This window comes from Castor canadensis, chromosome 8 (genome assembly GCF_047511655.1).
Source record: "Castor canadensis chromosome 8, mCasCan1.hap1v2, whole genome shotgun sequence".
Classification (NCBI taxonomy): Eukaryota; Metazoa; Chordata; class Mammalia; order Rodentia; family Castoridae; genus Castor; species Castor canadensis.
Window position 1 is genome coordinate 28,278,724 of NC_133393.1, and position 23,171 is coordinate 28,301,894.

A 23,171-nucleotide genomic window follows, 5' to 3' on the forward strand; every position below is an offset into this window, starting at 1 on the left:
TGTTTTGTTTGGCTGTTTATTTTCCAAATTCTGTTCCACTGATCAAGTCCAGTCTTGTAGCATCTGATCTCATTGTCATCCTCAGTGACAGTGACAAGGATTTTCAGTACCTGTGATCACAGGAGCACCAAGAGACTTTGAAAAGGAGGGTCAGACCACTGGCAGAGGCATTAGTCAGTCCACATGCACCCACTGAGTGCCTGCTTTGGGTGAACAGGCACCAGTTTAAGGACCTGGAACACATCAGTAAACAGAGTACACACAGGTCCCTGCACTTGCACCATTTACATTGCAGCAGGGGAGAAAACCAGAAAAATACTCTTAGCACTAATCCAGCAATACTAGATTTCAACAACACTCAGGAGTTACAGTTTACTTTTTCCTAGCATCTCTCCTGATGACCTTAATCCTGTACTCACTCATCTCTTAAAATGATTTCACCTTGGGCATTATGTTGACTTAACTGTTGTACTCTTTTTATGATGACGCTGTTACTACTGATTTGCTTCATGTTTTCTTCACTTTTTTGATTTCTGCTGTCAACTCAGTCATAAGACACACCACTCGCTTCAACATTACTCAAAAGCGCAGCTTTACTTCTGTCTCATGCCTGGTTCTTCTTAACTATGTACAATCTGATCGAGTTTTACACCAAGGCTGAGGTCTTTAGCGTCTTCACCACTTATATTTTGTTTAGATTATTCTTAAGTCATGGGCAGTATCTCTACGTTGGGCTATGGATTCAGTGTCATTCTATAGTTACTATGATATTGCTTGAATTTTAAAAATGGCATTCTCTAGAGATAAGGAGGGGAGTAGTATTTCATTCTTTTAATGCACAAAATAAGCAATTCAAATAAGTAATTTTCCATAGGACACAAAATTATATATAGAAAAATGTATCAGTTGGGGTTCAACATTTTCACAGGTAACTTTTAACCTTATTTATTATAATAGTTTCTGAAATTCCATGTTTGACTTAAAAAATACTAGTTACTTAATACTTGCACTATCTATATCAGATTTGCTTTGGTAGGGTACAATCCAATAGTAGTTATAAATTTTCTGTCTTGTTACTGTCCACATTTTGTTCACTGCCTTAATCCGACAGATTAACATTGTGTCCCAAGTAGAAATGTGCAACACATCTCCGAAAATCCAAGAGGTCTAAAGAGGAGCCTGGGTTACAGATTCTGTGCAGATGCCATGCATTGTTCATGGCTACATCAACCATGTAGCTCACCAAAATGGAATACCATTTCTTGCTTTTTAGCCTTACTCTATATTTGGAAATAATTTGATCCATTTTAGCTACACCTTTCCTGCATTCCTCATACAATTTCACTATGGATGGTTGACTTATCTGAGGGATCTCTACACCATCAGCAACACAACTTATCTCACTGACTGGTTCTATACCTACAGCATTTGAGCACAAACTGATAATGCCATCCCCATGCCAACGACACAAAATTATCTCATCATTTTCTTCCACTCGGAAATCAAAATACCCCCTCTTCATTTTTTTCATATTTTCTGCAGTCATAAGTGGACATTTGTCTGTCCTGTTATCTCGAATTGATCCTGTAGCCCTCACCCCTTTCTTCTTCAAAGCTGACATCAATTTGACACTTGTAAAGAAGCTATCAAAACACAGGTGATAGGGATATTGACCCCTCTCTAAAAGAACATCAGCAAAGTTCATTACTAGATTTCCACCTAACCCAAGGTCAAGATCTTTATCTGCCTCCATGGTTGAGTCTTCTTGATAGGGCTCAAACCAAACCAGATAACCCTGTGTGGTTGTACCACACCAAATTTTATAGCCAATTCTAAGAGACTTTCCATTCAGGAACTGGTCACTATCAAAGCATTCACACATTGATTTGTCAAAGCAATAGTATTCTTCTAGGGGAGCGTACAAAAGGAAATTTTTATTCATTTGCTTTATGAGAGGCCTCAGTTTTGAAAACTTATCTTTTTGATCTAGGTGGCTATTATCTGCAAAATGCAGGTATGAAAAAATCAATTCAAATCTGTCCCTTCTAATTGCATCTCTAACCAGGTTCTGATCAGCATCAGAAATTTCCCAATACATTCCCCTTCTAGGACGCCTTACAAATCCACTCCAAAGCAGGACACCAAACACACACCGCATTTCCTGAACCGTGACTTCCAAGTTGACATTTTTCTGAGAAGCATAATTATTAGTTTCATTGACAATCAAGTTGAATGTTTCATCATCAAAAAATAATTCAAAGAGCTCTACTGGATTCAACTTTTCACTCTTGAGATTCAAAAGTCCAGAATCCAGTGCTGACCAGCTTGGAAAGTTGGGTTTAATGTCTCTTTTAGTCCAAGTCTTCTCTGGGACACTCGACACTTTTAGCTTCTTCTGCACAGGTTGTACTTCAGGCTCATTATCTTCCTCCACATCTGAGTCATCAGAAAACGCAAGGCCTTGGAGCAGTTCACTCACTCGAGCTTTGTCTTTTTTTCTCCCCTTTCGAGTAATGTCTCCTGCTGCATATTGCAAGGATGCAATGTGCATCCGGGCCCAGGAGTCACGGGGTGGGTGACGATCCTTCAGAGTGTTCAAATTTGAGACTGTCTTTTCAATAGGGACAGCAGTACTATAAGGGATAATGGGTGCACAATCTCTGAGAAAGAAAAAAAAAAACATAAGCTACAAAAATCCTGAGTTTCATTATTTCATACATAAGTATGAAGCATTTTTCTTGGGGGGGGGAGAGGCACAGCAAATACTATTTCTCATTTCTCATGTTTCCATAGGGAAGACTTCGGCTAAACCTAACATTTCTGGCCTCTCCCTGATTCTCATTCACTCCTTATGACATAACTGTTGAATCAGGGAGAAACTGGGTATCCTTACTTAGCACAGTCCCTTCCTCTGTCCTCTTTAGGAGCAAGCTACAGACATTCCATGCTCACTTTTGCCATAACTTGCAATGACCAGGCCTCTGCAGGAGAACGTATGCTGCACTCTGCCAGCATGAGCCTTTTAGCTTTGCCTCTGAGCCACTTATCCAATCTAGTTTCTTTTAGCAGTTGAGGTTCCTGGTACCATCTGTTCTACTCCTGTATTCCCTCAATTAATTCTTAACTTACATGAGGGAAGAGGTGGTTATTTACCTGGCCTCCTCACACCTCTCACTGAATTTCTGAACAAGGAACAACTTAGGCTGGTATATATATTTCTCTGAGGAGTAACAAAAAAGAAACTCAAATTCCTTGCACTTATTTTTATGGACTTACAAAGATAATAAGCTAACATTACTAAAATGAAAAGTATTTTACACTTCTTAGTTCTAGATATTCACATTTTATTTACTAGTGTCCTATCCATAAACTACTCTAATTTTAGAAGACATGAAAGGAAAAAAACAGAAAATATACTTTAATATAATTTACACTGCATATATTCATTTACTTAAGCATTTTTCACTTTGGAAGTCTTCAAGTCTACCTGTAGTATCCATTTAACACATTCATCTTAGAGTATCCTGACATTCTCAACTTCAGGGATACTCCATGAATCCTGTCATGACATGGAAGCCTTTTTTCTGCTGAGATCTAAACTCCAAGAGCGACAGTGTATTAAGGCCAATATGGTGAGGGCAGGATCTAGAAGTGGGAAATAGGAAAGAATGAGATAAGGAAGTGGGGCAGGGATGGGGGACTGGAACAGGAGTGTATTTGACCAGGGGCTGGATCTTTGACATCATGGTAGGGCTGCTGCACCAAATCTGCAGCCTACCTTCAGATTTTTTGGGATGTGAAACAAAGTATTTTTATCCTTATAGGCACTGGCAATCATGGTTTCAGCAACCTGATCCTGAATATGCCCAATGAGCATGAAAGCAAATTCCTGTTCTCCAGTTATAACTCCGTGCTAACTCACTGAGCATCACATCTCTTTCTTCAGTGTAGTTTGGCTCAGTCCTCACTAGCTTAATGAAAAATTTCACTTCTCCTTAAGCTTCAAGATATTTCTATTTTAAGGAGTGGAGTATAGCTTGGTGTATACTGCATGGGGAGGCCCTGGGTTTAATTCTTAGCATCCTCCCTCCCCCCAAAAAAATCTATTTTAGTTGGGATTTAGCTGTTTCCCTTAAGATGAACAAATATTAAGGAGAATCTCGACTCCCTGCCCTGTTCTTTAGGCTAATTTCCAACCTGTTTCCTTCTTCCTTTTTTGTCAAGTCTCTGAGAAATTAATGCCCATACTAGAAGCCAACCTTCTGCCTCTGTGTGATCCTTCCTTTCTGCTTTAGAAGTATCTACATTACACTTCACTCAGTCTTACAACCAATACTTAATGAAGTGCTTACTACTATATTTAATTTCTCTTTATCATCTACATTCCTTTTGATCTATTCCTTGTTCAGGTCTCCTCATGGAAGCTGAAAATACCCTACTTGTCCTCTGTAAGTTTTCTTCCAGCTCTGATATTTCTTTCTTAACTGTCATGGCAGTTAAGACTTTACTCTGTAAATTCTGTTTTCTGGCCTCTCCATTTACACCTCCATAAGAATATAAGGGAGCACTGGAAAGAGTGATCAAGCAGGTCAGATTAGGTCAGGATAGGGTTGCTGGAGGTAACTGCCAACATCGGGTTTTGTATAATTATTACATATTGACAGGTCATTTTGTTGGCAAGCCTCCTATGATCACAGAAGTGAGAGTGGAACTAATTCTGTATTATTCTGGGGAAGCAGGCATTGACTAATTGGTTTCTTTGGTTTCATTCCAATTTCTTACATTTGCAGGATTTGATGTACTCAGAACCATCATCCCTCACCTGTTGGGTATTCCTGAGGTCTTGACACCTTGTTCCAATTCTTCAAAACTGTCTTGCTCTACATTAAACAAACCATTTTTAGTTACAACTTCTTCTACTAAAACGATACATTATTTTTTCCATTAATTTAGGAAAAAAAACATTATCTAGGGCAGGGAATAAATGTCCTGAATTAAAATAAAACAACAGATGTCTCAAGGGTGTTTCAGTGATCCTATGAAATGTGGCACAGTATGGGAAGATACTGGGAAAGGTTGATTATGGTACTAGTGACCATTTGGGGACAGGGCCCAATAGGGCAGAGCACATTTAAAGAAAACTAAACATGGACATCAGTGTTCTCAGTGAAAAGAACGTCCTCTGAGGTAAATAGGGATCAGGCAGAGGCAGTCATGGAACTTCTAGGTCTGAAGGGATATCTGAAAATGACAAGTTATATGGAACCCTTGATAAGGAAGGAAAAGATGCAAAGAAGTCACAGAGGGGAACACAGAATGGGGAGGAATAGTAAGGGAAGATCACAAGAATCAATAACCAAGGCGATTAGCAATAGAAGATAATGTGATTGGGAAGGATACAAAATGATAAGGGCCAAGAGAATTCTGGAGGCAGAAGCCAAAAGAAAGGAAGGGAGAGTGAGGACCTATAGGAAATGTGGGCTATAAGGCCAAATCAGGACAGAGATGGGAAAAGAAAAGCACAAATGGGATCAGCCAGAAGCCTGTCCTTACTCATCAGACTTATATCCTCCTGAGTTGAATTCCCACAGACATTACTCTGAGCCAGACTCAGACGAGGCCATTCCTCTGGAGCAAAAGCCTGGTCTGTTTCCTCCCCAGTCTTCACAAGCATCTACAAGGTAAAAAATGGCCTTTTAGTTTTCTAGTTGTGAAGGATGTTGAATATCATACTCTAGACGAGTTGGTACCTGCCACTCAGGACATTCTGTAAATTGTGTGAACTTTTTGGTATGATGCCAGTGCCATTCAGAGTGAGGTCAGTGCATGGGGGAGTCCCACAATACAGAGAACTGTCTCACATCCTGTAGGACTTTTAGTGTCCCGATGAACCAAGCCTACAATCAATACAAATTGGCCACACCTAAATATAAGAATCCTGTGAGTGTTTTATGCGATGATACTGAATAAAAAAGTAATTTAAGAATGCTTCAGAGAAGGAAACTTACATGGAATAAGACATTGTCATAAAACTTGAGTCATTCAAACTGTTCTCCTTACTATTGTGATACTATTTTCTTCTATGGTTGAAGAGCATTCCAATACCATACTGTACTTACTGCAATTGCAATTAATTAATTGCAATTAAAATGATTGCAAATATACAATGGAGGAGTTCTTAGTCTCCTTTTAACAGACTTGGAATTTAATGTAAAGGCAGAGATTTATTTCATTAGTAAAATCTATTTTTAAATATTTCAAAGCTATCAATGACATCTAAGTTAGAAAAATTATTTTCCGCAATAATTTTGGGGGTTGTCTATGGTTCTATATGTTTATTTGACACTGTCTCCAAAGATCTACCTCATGGCTTTTTATAAAGCTCTGATTTTCTGTTTTATTTTCCAGTATACCCTCTTTCAGATTGCCTGAAAGGATACAGTGTCTACTCTTTTACAGAAGACACATTTTCTTTTTATCTCACTACTAGCCCACCCAAACTGCAAACAGAATTATTTTGACACTGAAAAGCCTTCCATATTTAAATTATATCATCCTTCTTTACCAAAATATATTTTTCCTTGAAATCTGTATTTATTTCCTAGCACTCTTATAACAAAGTAGCACAAGTTTGGCAGTTTAAAACAACAGAAATTTATTTCTCATAGTTCTGGAGGCTAGAAGTTCAAAATTAAGGTATCAGCAGGACCATCCTCTTTCTGACTGCTCTAAGGGAGGATCTTCCCTGCCCTTCTCCTGGCTTCTGGTAGTTATGGGGAATCCTTGGTATTCTTCCACTTGTAGATGCATCACACAAGTTTCTGCCTCATTTATCACAGGCATTCTCCCCAGGTCTGTCTTCACTTGGCCTTCATATAAGGATACTAGTCATTGGATTTAGGGCCCATCCTAATCCAGAATGACATCTTAACTTCATCTACAAGGAGCCTATTTTCAAAGCAGGTCACATTCACAAGTACCCAGGGTTAGGACTTCAACATACCTTTTGAGGGGACATAATTCAATCCATGTCTTAGCCTCACTTTATTAAGGTTCATCTTTTTTTTTTTTTTACTTGACTCAATACTAATTTTCATTCACTGTCCACTTACACCTCCACCTTTTGACTTTCTTCGACTTCTGATCTTATTCCTCCTTAATTCACATTTATTGATTATTCAACAGGGCAAACATCTAACTACTTTGTTATGTCCTCAGGTAATCATGTCCAACCATTTGCACTCTGGAATATATATCTTTTTAAACACAGAAATCACTTTTTCTTTATTTACATATTATATTACATCTATAGCAATTAGGTTGATATTTAAATTGTGTATAAGTAGATTTTATTGTCCACACATTTCTTTTCAGGGAGATAAAGTACTTGTTAAGAACAAAGGCCCTAGATCTGATGGAAGTAAGAACATTAAGAAGCTACAGAAAAGGACTGAGAGGAGAGGAGACCATAAAGCTGGTGTCTTGAGAAAACTAATGTAGCAGTAGTGTACAAGAGGACTTGAATGGAAAAAAAAATTTGTGTGTATGCATACGTGCGTGTGTGCATGCTGTTGGAGATGGAATGCACAGCTTCATGCATACCAGGCAAGAGCTTTACTACTGAACTATTCCTGCAGCCCAATTTAAAAAAAAATTAACTACTCACTAAGAGAATAAGGAAAAAAAAACATTCATTTTGTGAAGAACTGGTTCATTTTGTTTGGGTGTACAGAATTTCCATCATCATCACCAAAAATACTAATTGGAAGTGTGTCAAACACTGAAAATATAAAAGAATAGGAGAAAAGCGTTCTGGTTCTCAGTCTGGAGAGAGAAACTGAAGACCCCAAGAAACAAATCATTGATCACTCAGTATCAAATGAGTGGAGGCACTTTCTTTTCTTTTTTCATAGCCTTCTTTTTTTGAGACACATTCTCAAAGTGTAGCTCAGGCTGGCCTCAAATTGTGATTTTCCTGCCTCAGCCTCCTAAGTGATGAAATTACAGGCATGCACCACCACATCCTGCAAAGTGGAGGAATTTTCTGAAATGAAGGACCTAACTCTACCCTCATTCCCATACTTGGAGATTTCAATGGGCCTCCTAAAAACGCTATAAGCTCCTTGGATGATGAACACATGGTCTGTGATATTTTGTGACAAACTGAACTTAAAAGAACTGTGCCACCAAAAGGCTTTCAGGGTGAGGAGTATGGATCAAGAGAAGGGCAAAGAAGAGCTCTAGGAGGAGGACTGCTACTTAAATTTCATAAGCCCAGGCACCTGCTCACCTGGAACTTGGGCGGGTTAAACTCAGGTGTCATATCTCTACAACTTTCTTCCTGGGGAAAGGCAGTTCCTTGGGGAGCAAACCCTGTAAAGAGAGGAGACAAGGGTCCTAAGTGAGACACAATGTCCTTTAGAAATGCTCTTTGGAACCCCACCACCTAACCTTATGTTTGTTAAACATCCAAACTAAGATACAGATCTTAATCTCTTAGAGTATTGAGACTGATTTCATTCTGTCAGGAGTGCTAAAACTTTAGAATTTTAGAATTGAGTGGAATTTTAAAATTGAGTGGGATTTATGAACTCATAAGGTGCTCTACAACAATCCATTTTTACATACATAAAGCAAAATTCAAATAAAAAATAGAGGAGAGAAGGGATGGCAGAGGCAGAGTGGCTCAAGCATTAAGAGCACCTGCCTAGCGAGTGTGAGGTCCTGAGTTCAAACTCCAGTAACACCAAAAAAAAAGAAAAAGTCTCGGCAACATAATGAGAACTTGTCTTAAGAAAACAGAGAGAAAGAAGCTGATGATAAGTGCTTCACTTTGAGGGGTACAGCACAAAATCCAATTCAAATTGCTCTGATCTGTCTTTTTGTTGTTGCTGTTGTTTGCTTGTTTTGATTAGTGGTTTTTTTTTTTTTGAGAATTAGAAATATAGAATATAGATAGACATGAGGTAGTGAAAGAGTTTTGGTCAAAGCGCAGAAGTCTTACATTTTAGAAGTGGCTCTGCTTCTGTCGATCCTGTACAAGCTATTTGAAGTAAGTATTGGTTTTCCTAACTATTAACTAAAAATGCTGAATAAGAATATTTTAGAGTTCAGCCAGGTGCTGGTTGCTCACTGCCTGTAATCCTAGCTACTCATGAGGCAGAGATCAGAGGATTGCATTCAAAGCCAGTCCGGGCAAATAATTTGTGAGACCCTATCTTGAAAAACCCATCAGAAAAAAGGGCTGGCAGAGTGACTCGGGTGATAGCCTAGCAAGCATGAGGCACTGAGTGCAAACCCCAATCCCACAAAAATAAAAAAGAAAAAAAAAAAAAAAGGAAAAAAACCAAGGAAGAAGATCTTAGAATTCTAACATTTTGTAATTCCTTACTTTTTAAAAGCTTGCTTAGATACAGGTATGAACAAAACCACAAAACCAAAAACTAGTTAAAGGGCATGAACTTGCAGTTCTGGAGACCTAATATACAGTGTGGTGACTACAGTTAATAATAACATACTGCATACTTGATTTTTTTTTTTTTTTGAGACAGGGTCTAGCTGTGTTGCCCAGGCTGGTCTTGAACTCTTTGGTTCAAAATCCTCCTGCCTTAGCTTCCCAAGTATCTGGAACTACAGGCATGCATCACCATGTCCAGCTTCATACTTGAAATTTGCAAAGAGTAGATTTCAAGGGTGTTCATACACACACACACACACACACACACACACACAAATGGCAACTGAGATGATAAATATATTAAGTACTGTGGTAATCATAGTGTCTATAAAAACAAGAAACAAAAACTTGAAGGCATAGTGGCAAGTGTGTAATCCCAGCACTAAAGGAGGCTGAGGCAAGAGGATCATGAGTTCAAGGCCAGCCAGGGCTACAAAGTAAATTCCAGCCTAGCCTGGGGTATATAATGAAACCCTGTCTCAACCCTCCCTACCAAACACACACACCCCAAACAAAAAAACAAACAATAGCAACAACAACAAAAAATCAAACCAAACCAAACAAACTTGAGAACACAGATAACAAAGTTTCTACTAAGAAGACCATGTATTGGAGGCCTGCTCTCAGTGTCCACACTAAACTCACCCTTTGGCACTCACCACTCACTTCTTTGGGGAGCTGTGGAGGTTCACACATCAGGGTGGTTACCCCAGGCAGAAGCTGAAGGCTCTGACACCCCAAAGAGGCTCCCTGGTATTCTGTCACAACTAGGTGCATGTCCTGTCCCTGAATGTAGAAAGATGCCTAGAGACAAAAGATTCATTTTGAAAAGCATCCTGGAAGGAACTAGACTGAATAGCAGTTAAGGACTTCCCCAAAAGAAAATAGAACAAGCCCCATTTAATCTTTTAAAAAAGGAGCAAGCAGAACAGATTTGACAAATAAGGACTGTATATCCACTAAAAGCCAGGCCTTATTCTGTATTTGGTGATTCAGCAGTAAGCAAGCAAGGTAGACAAATGGGTAAAGGATCCTTGCCCAGAAAAACAAACACAAAAACCAGATGAATGCCTACACTAGTGGGCAAAAGTTTAATGAGGACTAGGATATTTAACTGTCAAAATGTTCCAGGAATTACTTAGTAATTTTAAAGGGGAATATGGTAAACTTTGTAGTGAAAAATCTGACAGGCACTACCATGACCTTATTAGTAATGGGATAAATCAACACTGGGTGACTTCTGAAATGACAAACTGAGGAGAAAACAAGAATACAACATCACCTCTGTTGTAGAAATTCTAAGCAAAATGTACAACTTGGATCTAATCAGGAGAAAATATAAGATAAACTGAAATTGAGGACATTCTCAAAAACAAAACCCTAAAAAACTGGCTTGAACTTATATTTTTATAAGTTATGACAAAAAAGACTGAACAGATTTGTGGAGACTAAATGGAATGTGTGATGCTGGCTTATGTCCTAGACCAAGTGAAAAAATGCCATAAAGAACACTATTGGGAAAATATGGCAAAATCTGAATAAGGACTAGTGTTATAGCATCCTAATAATTTTATTTAATTTCCCTAAATTTGATAATTGTTGTTCTAGTTGTGCAAAATAATGCCCTCGCTCTTCAGAATACACACTGAGGGCTTGCAGAATGGCTCAGGTGGTAAACATGCCTACCTAGCAAGGGTGAGGCCCTGGGTTCAAACCCCTGTATTGCCTAAAAAAAAAAAGAAAAGAAAAAGGAAAACCAGTAAAAACAAACCAAAAAACCAGAAATACTACAGTGTTTCTAAAGAAAAAGAGGTTCAGGGCAAAAAAAAAAAAAAAAAAAGTATATGTGTGTGTGTGTGTGTGTGTATACGAATATACAGATGAGAAAATTCAGTTTGCACAGCAGTATGGGATGAGTTAGGTGGGGCACACCATGAAACAAATGTGAACAATGGTGAATGTGGGTGAAGAGTATATAGGAATTCTCTACATTGTCCTCCCAACCCTTCTTACTTTGTTTACTTATTTTCTGCAGTGCTGGGGTTTGAACTTAAGTCCTCATTCTTGATAGGCAGGCACTCTATCATTTGAGCCACTCCACCAGTTCCACTTCCAATCCTTCTGTAAGTTAAAAATTATCTCGAAATAAAGGTAACATTAAAGATACACATTCCATATTTGTTCTCTCACACTTCCACACTCACTGTCTTCCTACCTGCTGTTCTGTGTCTCCATGTCCTGTGGCTAGATTCTCCAGCACTGTCACTGCCTCTTCCCCACTCTGCAGACGATACATCTGCATCCAGGCCTGCAGCTCCTTGGGCAAGATGGTCAGGAACTGCTCTAGCACCAGCAGCTCCAGGATCTGCTCCTTTGTGTGCATCTCTGGCCTCAGCCACTGATGGCAAAGTTCTCGGAGTTGGAACAGAGCCTCCCGTGGCCCATGAGCCTCCTGGTAACAGAACTGCCGGAATCTTAGTCGGCAAAGCTCCTGAGTATGGGAGCTGCCCTCCTGTGAGTGGTATGCCTGCTCCCAGGTAGGATCTTCCACTTTCACATTCATGAGGCTGTCTTCATTTTCAGAACCTGGCAAAGCTTCATACATGCTGAGCTTAGAAGCTAGAGAAAGATTCAGTTGCTTGAAGTCTATGCTTCAGAAATGTTTTCCCAAGTGTACATCTAAAGTATAAGAAATGATCAGAAATACAAAAATTACAAGAGTTTCAAAACACTATGTAACATACTTTTATTTTTGTTCCCATTGTAGGTCATGCTCAAAAGCTGACCCTGCTTGTTTCTATTATAAGTGAAATGAATCAAAAGTATATCTTGAACACTAAAGGGGTTGAGCCCAGTTATAAGGGAAGTAGTATATGGGGGAAGAAAGGTTAATAACAGCATGCTTGGCGGGTGTGATAGTCAATGTCTACAGTAATCTCTGCACTTGGGAGTTGGAGGCCAGCCTAGGCTATATAGCAAGTTCAAGGTCAGCCTGGTCTACATAACAAAATCCTGTCCCAAAAGAAAAGAAAAGAAAAATAAAACAAAACAAAAAACCAAGAATGCTTAAGCAGTTTACACTTGTGCTGGGGTGCAGGGATAATTTAGTTTTACCCATAGAGAAGCCAGATGGCTGCCTTTCTGGCTAGATAGTATAGTCTCAAAGGTCATCTATCTCTATGTATTAAATATTCTACATTAAATATACATATGGTAGTCTGTTTTCAAAGTCTCCTATCCTCAGATATCTTTTGGAATAAAATCTTGCCACTCTTCTCATCAGGAGATGGAATCTATTTTTTCTTACCCCTAAAATCTGTGCTGGCCTAGACTTACTTTGACCAACAGAATATCACAGACATGATACTATAAAAGGAAATGTCCCTACAGCTTTTGGCATGCTGCCATGAGACTGCCATGCTGTGAGGAAGCCCAAGCCAGCCATGCAGAATCAAGCAAGGCTCTGAAGCTAAATCCTACCTGGGCCTAGAGCGTAGGTAATTCATTAGTTGGCTGTAGCCATATGAGTAACTCCAAGTGAGACCAGCAGTACAACTAGCCAGTCAATCTACAGATCTGTGATAAATTGTTTTCAGTGCACTAAGTTTTAGTTTATTTTTATGCAACAACAAACAGGTCAAACAGTACACAGACTTCAGGCTCTTTTTTTATCCTTTCTTACTTTCTCCTTTTGTGATCTCAATTTCAGTATATCTCTCTGTTCCAAGAACACTCAAATTTTTGCCTGGCTCCAACTTGCCTTACACACTCCAGACCCACATCTTCAAATGACAGCAGGATGTCTTGAGCTGTAGGCCTATACTGCACCATCTCAAAACGAAATCAGAGCCTCCTCAAAGCTGCACTCATTCTGTATTTCTCCATTGCTATTGGTGTCACCATCTTCCACACATTTAGGCTTAACACCCAGCCCTATCACTGAGTACACTTTTTTTTCTACAAAATTCCATTTACAGCTATTCCTTCCTTTTTATTCCCTTATTACTATGTTCATCCAGTATTACAATTTTCTGTGTGTCCTCTTACTCAACCTCCCATCATTGGATTAATATTTCCTAAAGTGCAATTCTGACCACATTCAACATATCTCCAAGTGATACTGTAAAATATGTTTGCTATTTGGCCCCATTTCTTGGGATACAACTCCTAAAATCCTTGAAATCTTCAAAGGAGTAAGTTTTTATATTCTAATGATTGCAGGCTAGCAGCCCCTAAGTGGCCTCAGGACAGGAGCTGGTCACTAAAGTACCAAGGCAAGATTACAGGGGTGGAGATTCTCAGCCTCTCACCTCCAACCTCAGAGCAGGAGCTGAAAGTTAAGCTAGTGACCAATGAACAATGATTTAATCAGTCATGCCTATGGAATAAAACCTCCATAAAAAACAAAAAGGGCAGGGTTCATGAAGTTTTCAAACAGCTGGACATGTGGAAATTCCTAGAGGTTGGTATCACCAGAAGGCATGGAAGTTTCACACCCCTTAATTTTTCCCTGTTACACTCTTCATCTATATCCTTTATAATACACCAGTAACCATAAGTGTTTCCTTGAAATCTGTCTACCCAGACAGTCAGAGCACAGGCAAAATAACAATTGACACTGGAAATGGGAGGCAGTCTTGTGCAACTGAGTCCTCAACCTAGGGGATGTGTCACTGTCAGAACCAGAATGAATTAGGGAATACCCAGTGGTGTCTGGTGAGGAATTGTTTGCTTGTTGGTGGGAAGTCTCTACAGCTTTTGAAGTCACAGAAGTCAGTGATAACTGTTGTAGTGTGAGAGCAGAGAAAAGTCCGCTTTTCCTACAAATTTCCTTGGACTAAATTCAAATTCCCAGAGATGCAAACTTTATTGAGTTTTACTGTTTTGTTTGTTATTCAATTTACTAGGCACCTAATTATTTTCCAGGCATAAAGCTAACCCTGGAACAAAGACTCTACCTTCAAGAAAACCACGGTCTTACCAAATTCCTCATTCACTGTCACGCTGACTACTTAAATTCTTTCCGCCTACTTTGTACTTTATAGCCAGGACCACCCTTCTAATGTAAATTCCCAAGGCCCAGTGCAAAAGCCGCGTTCTATAAACCTGTATAACCTTCCCCGACCACAGATGGGGAAAACTGTTCTGTCCTTTATGCCACATAGGTGCCCGTGTGAAGTTCCCATGGAAAACTGTACCCACCTCTCTATCTCCTACTACAGACCACTCCACTGCCATTCCTGCACCTTGAGGACAGGGGTTCATCTCTGCATAGACTCTACAAGCCCAGCACGTACCTGGCACTCAACAAATACTGGTGGGCTTCTTGATGAATGTGCACAGATGAACTGAGATGCCAGGAGCCAGGACTCTGGCGGGTTCAGACTGTATCCTAAGACTGCACGCCAGCACCTAGCACAGAGTCTGGCAGACAGTTGGAACTCAGAAAGTGCGTGTCCAATTGCTGGCTAAGACTAAAAGTTCAGGGAACGTGTACAACAAAGATGTGGCCGACCTCTTGAAAGGTTCCCGCGGAACGAGGAGGCCAGGGGATCCACAGTTGGGAAGTGCCGGGTGATCTCCCCACAACCCAGGTCGCCGGTCTAGCTGCGCGGGCAAGTGTCACCTAGGGCTTCCTGCATCGGTGCTGGGGGCCAGGGGCACTTCCTGCAGCCGGAGCTGGAAACTGCAGGTTTTCCTTCCCGCCGCGCGGGTCACGGCGACTTCCGGCCGGATCCGCCCTCTCTAGGAACGCGTTCTCGTCTCTCTGGTGCGCGGGGCGGAGCCCGGCTGCGCCCACCCCACGTGTATGTAAATCACTCCAAATAAAATAGGGCTCAGAATGTACATCAGGGTAGAGCGTTATACCGGCACGCGCCAGACTCTGGGTCCGATACCCGGGACCCCAAAACTGTTTTTTCACCAAGCTAACGGAATGATAAAAGCAAAGGGACCACAATATAATTTTGCATCCTAGCTTTTTTGGTTAAATTAGCTTGGAGATTTTTCCGTAGCTATTTATTAGTGTTTTTTTTTTTTTAACAGCTAAGCATTGTATGTTTCCACCATAATTTATTTAACTATCCCTATTGATTATATTTGGGGTAATACTGTTTCTATATAAAGAGTACTACAGGGAACACCATTCAATATCTTTACACTGTTTTTTAAAAAATTGCTTTTATTGTTTTCTTCAAGTTTTTCTTTGCTTTGAGACTTCAGAACTCCCCAGAGAACATTGTTTATGGTATTGTCTATATTACTGTTTCCATAGAAAAATAATTATTTTGCCTTTATGCTATTGATATTGAAAGTTAAATGGTGGTTCCTTTATATTATTTTATGAATGTATTTTTTGAGTAAATATTGCATATTGGAACTCACCAAAAGGCATATGCATTTAAAATCTTGATACTTCCCTATTTTTAAGGTCATCGCTGTTTAAGAGCAAAAGGAGACTAATAGAAAAATTGGCAAAGGAGGTGCATATGGCTGTTTGAAAAACCAGAGTTATAAATAAATGATAAATGTAAAAAGGTGTTCAGTAATAAAAATATTCAGTAATAATAAAATGTCTTCTAAAACGGGACCTAGTTTAATTATCCATTCACTTACTGAAGGACATAGATTCTTTCTGAGTTTTCACAGTTATGAATCTGCTGCTATAAATGTCTGTGGCTTTCTGTGTGGACATGTTTTCTGCTCCTTTGGGTGAGCATCAAGGAATAGGGATGATGTGGTAAGACTGTGGTTTAGTTTTTGTTTGTTTTGCAGAGCTCAGGACTCTACCATTCAGCTACATCTCTGGCCCTTGGTTTTGGGACAGGATCTCACTTTGTATCTCAGGCTGGCCTAGAACTTGGAATCCTCCTGCCTCTGACTCCTGAGTGCTGGGATTACAGGCTACCATGCCTAGCAATATGTTACTTTTAAAGAAACTGCCACACCATCCTCCAAAGTGGTTGTACAATGTTACATTCCACCAGCAACGAATGAGAGGTGCTGTTGCACCACAACCACACCAGCACTCAGTGTGGTCAGTGTTCCAGATTTTGTCCATTCTAATTGGTAATGGTTTTCTTACTATTTGAATTTTCATTTCCCTCATGACATATGTTGTAGATCTTTTTCATGTGCTTATTTGACAACTGTATATCTTCTTTAATGGGATATCTATTAAGCTCTTTAGCTTATTCTTTGTTTTTTTCTCCTACTGTTGAGTTTTAAGAATTCTTTCTATATTTTAAGTAACAGTCCTGTCTTTTGAATAACAGATATGTCTTTTACTGTAGTGCACCCAGTGAAATATTCAATGCAAAAAAAAAAAGAGCTACCAACCCATGAAAAGCCATGGAAGACATGTAAATGTATATAAGTGAAACAAGCCAATGTGAAAAGACTACACATTATACACATTGTATAATTCCAACTATATGACATTCTGAAACAGTAAAAAGATTAGTGGTTGCCAGAGGTTAGGGTGCAGGGAGGGATAAGTGGGTGAAGCATAGAGAATTTTTAAGGCAGTGAAACTACTCTGTGTAAAACTATAAGGTAGGGATACATGTTATTTATGTTTGTCCAAATCCATAAAATGTACACCAAGAGCAAACCCTATGGATACTATGGTGTTTGGGTGCCTCTCTGCTTCTTCCTATTCAACTCCTAAAATCCTTGCAATCTCTGATGGTGTCTTTTTGTATGCTTATAAATTGAGGGTTAGCAGCCTTTAAATACCTTCTAGATGGTGGCTGGTCACCAGTTGATGACTGATGGCCAAATGACTATCAATAGGGACATATACTATGAATATTATGCAGTTTATATTGAAAACTATCTTCTATGAACTCAAACAAGCCTAAAAGAATCTTTTAGTGAAAGTATTATTCCATGGGGTAGCAAGACCAACTTGTGAATGGGTCTCAGAAGCTGGGGGCTAAAATTGCTACTCCTGAGTCTCTCCAGGCCCTCATGGGATTACTGCTTCAGAAGCTGGTTCATTCTTTTGCTCCTCTAAGTGTCTACAAAAATAGTACCAGCTTTATAATAGTACTTAGGAACTGCTTTTGCTCTAAAACATTGACCCCTCACTTGGGCCTGCAAGTGTCTAAAGGATAAATGAAAGCAGGATAAAGCTTGGCATCTCTGTCTCCATCTTGGATCTGTGTCCTTTGAGCCTTTCTCTCCTGCATTCACTTTACAGCCACCTTGGAATCCAGGGAAGAACAGGACTAATTGATAACATCTTTACAAGCCTCTAAACTACCCCCTAGACAGCAGTGATTTCTTATCACAACCAGATTGCTCCCGGCAAATGATGGCTGGAATATATATATATATATTTTTTTTTTCAAACTTTGAATCTCTCCATAAGAATAATAAATAAAATGTTCTATGTACTTTCTTTCTTAAACTGAACAGAATTAGACAGATTTAAATTTAAATTAAGAAATAGAGTTAGGTATTTAGCTCCTCAGAATACCTTGCCCTCAGAATACTTTGGGAAAATATCCCTGACATCAACTTAATTTTTCTTATAAAGGCAGAACAAAACATACATAGTTTTATGGCTTCTTAAGCAATAGAATATTGACTTTTTTAGGACTTTTTGTTTAGTGTTTCAAAAAGGTACATCTGCTTTTCCTACATATTTGGTTTCCCTCTAGAAAATGGTATTGTCTGTTGCTTCGAGTCAGCTTGCACCCAGTCAGATCTAAGTGGGAAGGATCAGGAAGAAGGCAAAAGACTAAGTGCCCATTCCAATACTCTCCTTTATCTTTAGTGACAGAAGCCTAACTCCCAGCTGGGCACTGTGCAATTCAGGATAAGTCACCCTTTCCTGCTTCCTTTTTTAAAGTTTTAGCCTAAGACCTATCTGCTAAGCAGTTTTTAGGAAGATTGCTCATAGGGAGCTGACTGAACTGCAAGAAGCCTCTTTTTTTGTCCTTCTGGTTTTTGTCTGTTATTTTGCTGGAGCTTCAGCAGCCATCAAGGATCACATGACCTTAAAAACTGATGGCATGGTTAATGGTAAGCTGATAGGCAAAAGACAGACCCTACTAATGCTATGGAATCACCTTATCAGAACTGGACTATAACTCTAGTCTTCCCTATTAGACCAAGAAAATGAGCTTTTACCTAGTTGCTATTTTATTGCTTGTAAGCTATATGCAGTTGAACCTAGTTATAATCACTGTGAGTGTTCACCAATCTTCCCACGCTCGTAGACTAAGAAGACTTCTTCTCAGAGAGCAGTGTCCTGTGCAGCTACTACCAACCAGTAAGCAGTGTTTACCATTCTGATGATTTACTTGGGAGCAGACTTCTCTAAGTTTAATATTCATCATTACCATGATATTCTTATATTCATGATATAAAGATCATGATCTCCTCTCCAAGCTGACTTTTTTTGGCTTTCAAAGAATTCCAAACATGCGACATTTAAAAACTGCATCACCAATATTAAAGGGAGTAAGTCCAGTTTCTTTCACTGGACATTAATTGAATAGTGTCTATGCAGAAGTCATTGTTCTGGCACTGGAGTTACCAAGTAAGATATTTGCTATTTGGGTTAAGTCAACACAGTTCATTTGAATGACTAGGGGAATCTCTTCCACAGTCTAAGTAAAACTTTTAACTTGAAATGATGAGATAATATGGTGGGAAATATAAAATGACATGAGCTGATCCTGAGGGCAGGTTTTATAGTTAACCAGTAGAAGACATTGCTTTCTGAAATATTTCCATTGTGTATGGGGAATTGTGAAGATAAGGCCATGGGGAGGGAGGGAGTGAAGACTGGGGATAATGTTCACTGGTAACCCATACTTTGAGACACCTTTGAGAATGGTGTATTTCCAAACATCATTACTTTTATTTTATAGGTATCTATTGCTACAGCATTTGCAAAAATATCAACTTGTACTTGTGCATAAATCTGTAAATCTGTGGACACTTCATTTGCTACTGATTTCAAAGACTTCATTCATTCATGAGGCTATTACTTCAAGACACATAATCATGCATTTGTCACAGTAAAAGTTCTGAGAAGTCCTATAGTGAAGAATGCTGCTTAACTTTGACCCCACAGTACCATCCAGGGTGAAATTATTGTAGCCCAAAGATGACCTTAAGGAAAATAAAGGAGAGACAAACAGCTTTCAACTTGGCCTCTAAGTATTCTTTGATGCCACAGTTGGCTAGAGGTACTTTTTCCTACAGTGTTGTTTGCTTGCACTGGACCCTTTCTGATGTTCTACTAGGAGAGAACACCTCATCCAGCCAGTTTGCCTTTGTGGTGATGTCTCTGATGCTGAAAAAGACCTGATTTCTGCCTGAAGGCTTCTCCACATTCACTACACTCAAAGGGTTTTTCTTCATTATGGATTCTTAAATGCTGATCAAGGTGTGAGTTTAGTCGGAAGGCTTTCTGGCATACTTTACATTTGAAAGGTTTTTCTCCAGTGTGAATCCTGTGATGTCGAATAAGGTCTGAGGTCAAACTGAAGGCTTTTCCACACTCGTTACACCGATGGCTTTTGGAGTGACTGTGGATTCTCTGGTGGTGGGTGAGGAGTAGGGCCTGACTGAAGGTTTTTCCACACTCCTTGCACTCACAGGGTTCTTCCTGACTGTGGATTCTTTGGTGTCGATTAAGGTGAGAGCTGCGCCTAAAGTTCTTTCCACAATGGATGCATAGATAAGGTTTCTCTCCAGTATGGATTCTGAGATGTTCCAAAAGGCCTGCGTTCTGGCTGAAGACGTTTCCACACTCTTTGCACTGATAAGGCTTCTCACCAAGATGAATTTTCTGATGTCTGATGAGGTGTGAACTCCTCTGAAAGACTTTCCCACACTCGTGGCACTGACGACCTTTCTCTTTAGAGAGGATTTCCTGATGTCCACTAAGAGTAGAACTCTGACGCACTTCAGACTCACAGAGCTCTTCTCCTGTGTGTGTACTTTCATGTTCAGTCAGGTCTGAGCATTTATAGTCAGTCTTATCCTTGGCTTTGGCCTGCTCCCTTTGCAAATCAGAGTCCACATGATGGGCCTGGGTAGGTTCAACTATTTTCCTAGATGCTTCCACTCTTCCACAAGACTCTATCACTACAAGTTTCCCATTCTCAATCTGTTGGATGTGGGAACCTAAAGGACAGATGAGTGAGTCAGTATCCCATCCCCCATGGAGAGCACCATGAGCCCTGCACCCCAAGAAGGAGATACATGGCCTCATAAATCTGCCATGGGGCTGATAAACAGAATGCACTCCATAAGGGAGTGACTAGCAAACAGACCAGCTCATCAAAGAGAACCTGTGTGCACGAATCCACGACCAATGGAAAGAACTCACCTAACCCTTACCCTAACCCAGAGTTAAAGCATCCATAAAAAGCCCCAGTCTTCACCTCAGCGGGGAGCTGCTGCTGTACTGCTCTAACTGCAGCCTTTTCTTTTTCTAATAAATCTACCTGTGTGTGCACTATCCCTGTCTCATGAGCTTATTCCTAAGCCCAGAGAAGACAAGAAACCCCCATCACTAGCCTGTTACAAATCCTTGTCTCCTCACTGAAACATTAAATATATATCATAATTATTTGGTTTTGGCACTTCAGGAAAGGAATCTGAAACTAGAAGGAAAAATTTAAATCAAGTTATGTGTGCAAAGTAAAAATGCTGTGGTTGCTTGTGAATATATAAAATATGCGGAATGATACACGAGAAGCAATTAATAGTGACTAACTTTGGGGAAGGATGGAGGGTTGTGGTGAGAGGTAACTTTAAATCATCTATCTTTCTTATGTGATACACAGCACACACAGAAGCTGTGTGTCTGAAGCTAGCAAACAAGCAAACCAATTGTCTTAGAGGGCATGATGTACATTCTCAACTACATAGTCATATGACTATATATATTCTGTCACAGAAAATAAAAAAGCTAGGTGAACTGAGGAACCTCAGGCAAATTTTGTCAATGATTAGTATGTAAACTTAGAAAAGTAATGTAAGTCCTCTGTTTTAAATTAATGAATTTAAAACATTGGTCCATTAAGACCTTGAGAGTAGCACATTCACAAAAACATCTTGTGTTGTGGTTTGGATATGAAGTATCTCCCCAAAAAAGGTTCATGTATTGGAGGTTTGGTCCCAGCTGGTAATGCTATTGATAGGTGATTGGATCATGAGGGCTTTGACTTCCTCAATGCATTAATTCATTGATGGATTCATACTTTGATGGCATTATTGAGACATGGTGGAAATTAGGAGGTGGGCCCTATTTAGAGAAGTAGGTCACTGGGAGCATGCCCTGGAAAGATATACCTTGTCCATGACCCCTTCCTGCCTGTCTGTCTCTTTGTGCGTGTCTCTTTCTTTCTGCTTCCTGGCTGCCATAAGATGAGCAGCCTCTGCTATATGCTCCTGCCACCATGATATTCTGCTTTGCCTCAGGCCCAATGCAATGGATCCAGCCAGTCTTGGACCAAAACCTCTGAAAGGATGAGCCAAGATACTCTTTCCTCCTTTAAGTTGTTTTCCTTAGGTATTGCTCTCACATGATAAAAAACTGACTAGCACACCTTGTGTTTTCCTGATCTCCTTGGATAATAGTAACTGCTTTCCTCTGTGGTTCAAAAAAGTCTTTATATCTCAATACCAGTAATTTGTTCATATGTCTGTATCCCCTACCACAACCCCCAACACCTCAAGAGACTGTGAACATATGCAGAACAGACTTTATTGTTTTACAGTACTAGGGACCGAACTCAGGGCCTTGTCACTTGAACCAATCCCCCAAGTCACTGTGCCTGGTAAATAACAGACACTAAATAAATGTTTGTCAAATAAGTGGCCTGAGTCCTAAGAGTAAGAGAAGATAAAGAAAAAAGATCTATATTCAGGCAAAATGATAAGAAGGATGGGCAGATGAGTTAAGTCTTTGAAGTTCAGGAACATGAACAGGGATGCAAAGTCAGAATGAGGAAGCAAAAAGGCAGAGTAGAGGCTCAAGTGGTACAGCACCTGCGCAGTGCATGCAAAGCCCTGAGTTCAAATCCCAGCACTGCAAAAAAAGAAATAGAGTAACATTACCCAGCTCACTAAAAGGATTTTATGGATAGGAGAAACATTAATGAATTCATGTTTAAATGATGGAGAACAATGAGGAGGTAACTTAACTTCAATGGAAGTACCAAATAATGAGAGAGAGAGAGAGAATGAGAGAATATCAGACTCAGACTAGAAAGAAAAGAAAAAAAATGTAAGGAACAGAAAGTTTTAGTGACAAAACATAAAAAAAATACAAGATGACATTTAGAAATAAAAGATGCCATTTACGATAATTTGAAGGAGATATGAAAAAGTGAGTAATGAGACATGTGGCTGAGATTCTTTGCCTTGGGTGAGAAACCAGTACTACTTTTTAAATTCATCCCTACTATAGAGAGAAGAGCAAGGTGAAGGTCCAGATTTACCTTTCCTTGGTATTTTGTTCAAAAATTGTTTAGAGTGATGGATATATTTTATCTCTTGATAATGGTGCTGATTAGATGACCTTACTTATTTCACATTTGTGAAGACTCAAAGACTGGTACAGTTACAAAAAAAAAATCAATCTTAATTGATATAAATCATACCTCAATAAACATGCCTCATAAACAAAACACAAAATATCAAGGGTGCTAAGGCAGAGGGATGTGCATAGCTTATTCCATCT

At 39.5% G+C, this 23,171-nt stretch overlaps 2 protein-coding genes across 6 annotated transcripts in view; both read right to left on the reverse strand.

Moving 5' to 3' along the window:
- Positions 1-23,171, reverse strand: part of Pgbd1 (piggyBac transposable element derived 1) — a 23,317-nt gene continuing 146 nt past the window's right edge. Inside the window, exons 1-7 of one of the 5 annotated variants that reach the window (XM_074082652.1) lie at positions 14,973-15,176; positions 11,673-12,136; positions 10,117-10,261; positions 8,291-8,373; positions 5,554-5,674; positions 4,823-4,880; positions 1-2,660 (exon numbers count right to left, since the gene is read on the reverse strand). In XM_074082652.1, the coding sequence (XP_073938753.1) occupies positions 1,100-2,660; positions 4,823-4,880; positions 5,554-5,674; positions 8,291-8,373; positions 10,117-10,261; positions 11,673-12,062 (2,358 nt within the window). In that variant the 5' untranslated portion in view covers positions 12,063-12,136; positions 14,973-15,176 and the 3' untranslated portion in view covers positions 1-1,099. Of the gene's footprint in view, positions 2,661-4,822; positions 4,881-5,553; positions 5,675-8,290; positions 8,374-10,116; positions 10,262-11,470; positions 11,575-11,672; positions 12,137-14,754; positions 15,177-23,171 lie in introns of those variants that run through there. The other 4 variants (XM_074082651.1, XM_074082650.1, XM_074082654.1 and 1 more) reach the window with 4 other exon arrangements.
- The window catches only part of Zscan26 (zinc finger and SCAN domain containing 26), a 9,525-nt gene continuing 5,663 nt past the window's right edge, over positions 19,310-23,171 (reverse strand). Inside the window, exon 4 of the mRNA XM_020177029.2 lies at positions 19,310-20,605. Within this exon, the coding sequence (XP_020032618.1) occupies positions 19,731-20,605 (875 nt within the window). The 3' untranslated portion in view covers positions 19,310-19,730. The remainder of the gene's footprint in view (positions 20,606-23,171) is intronic.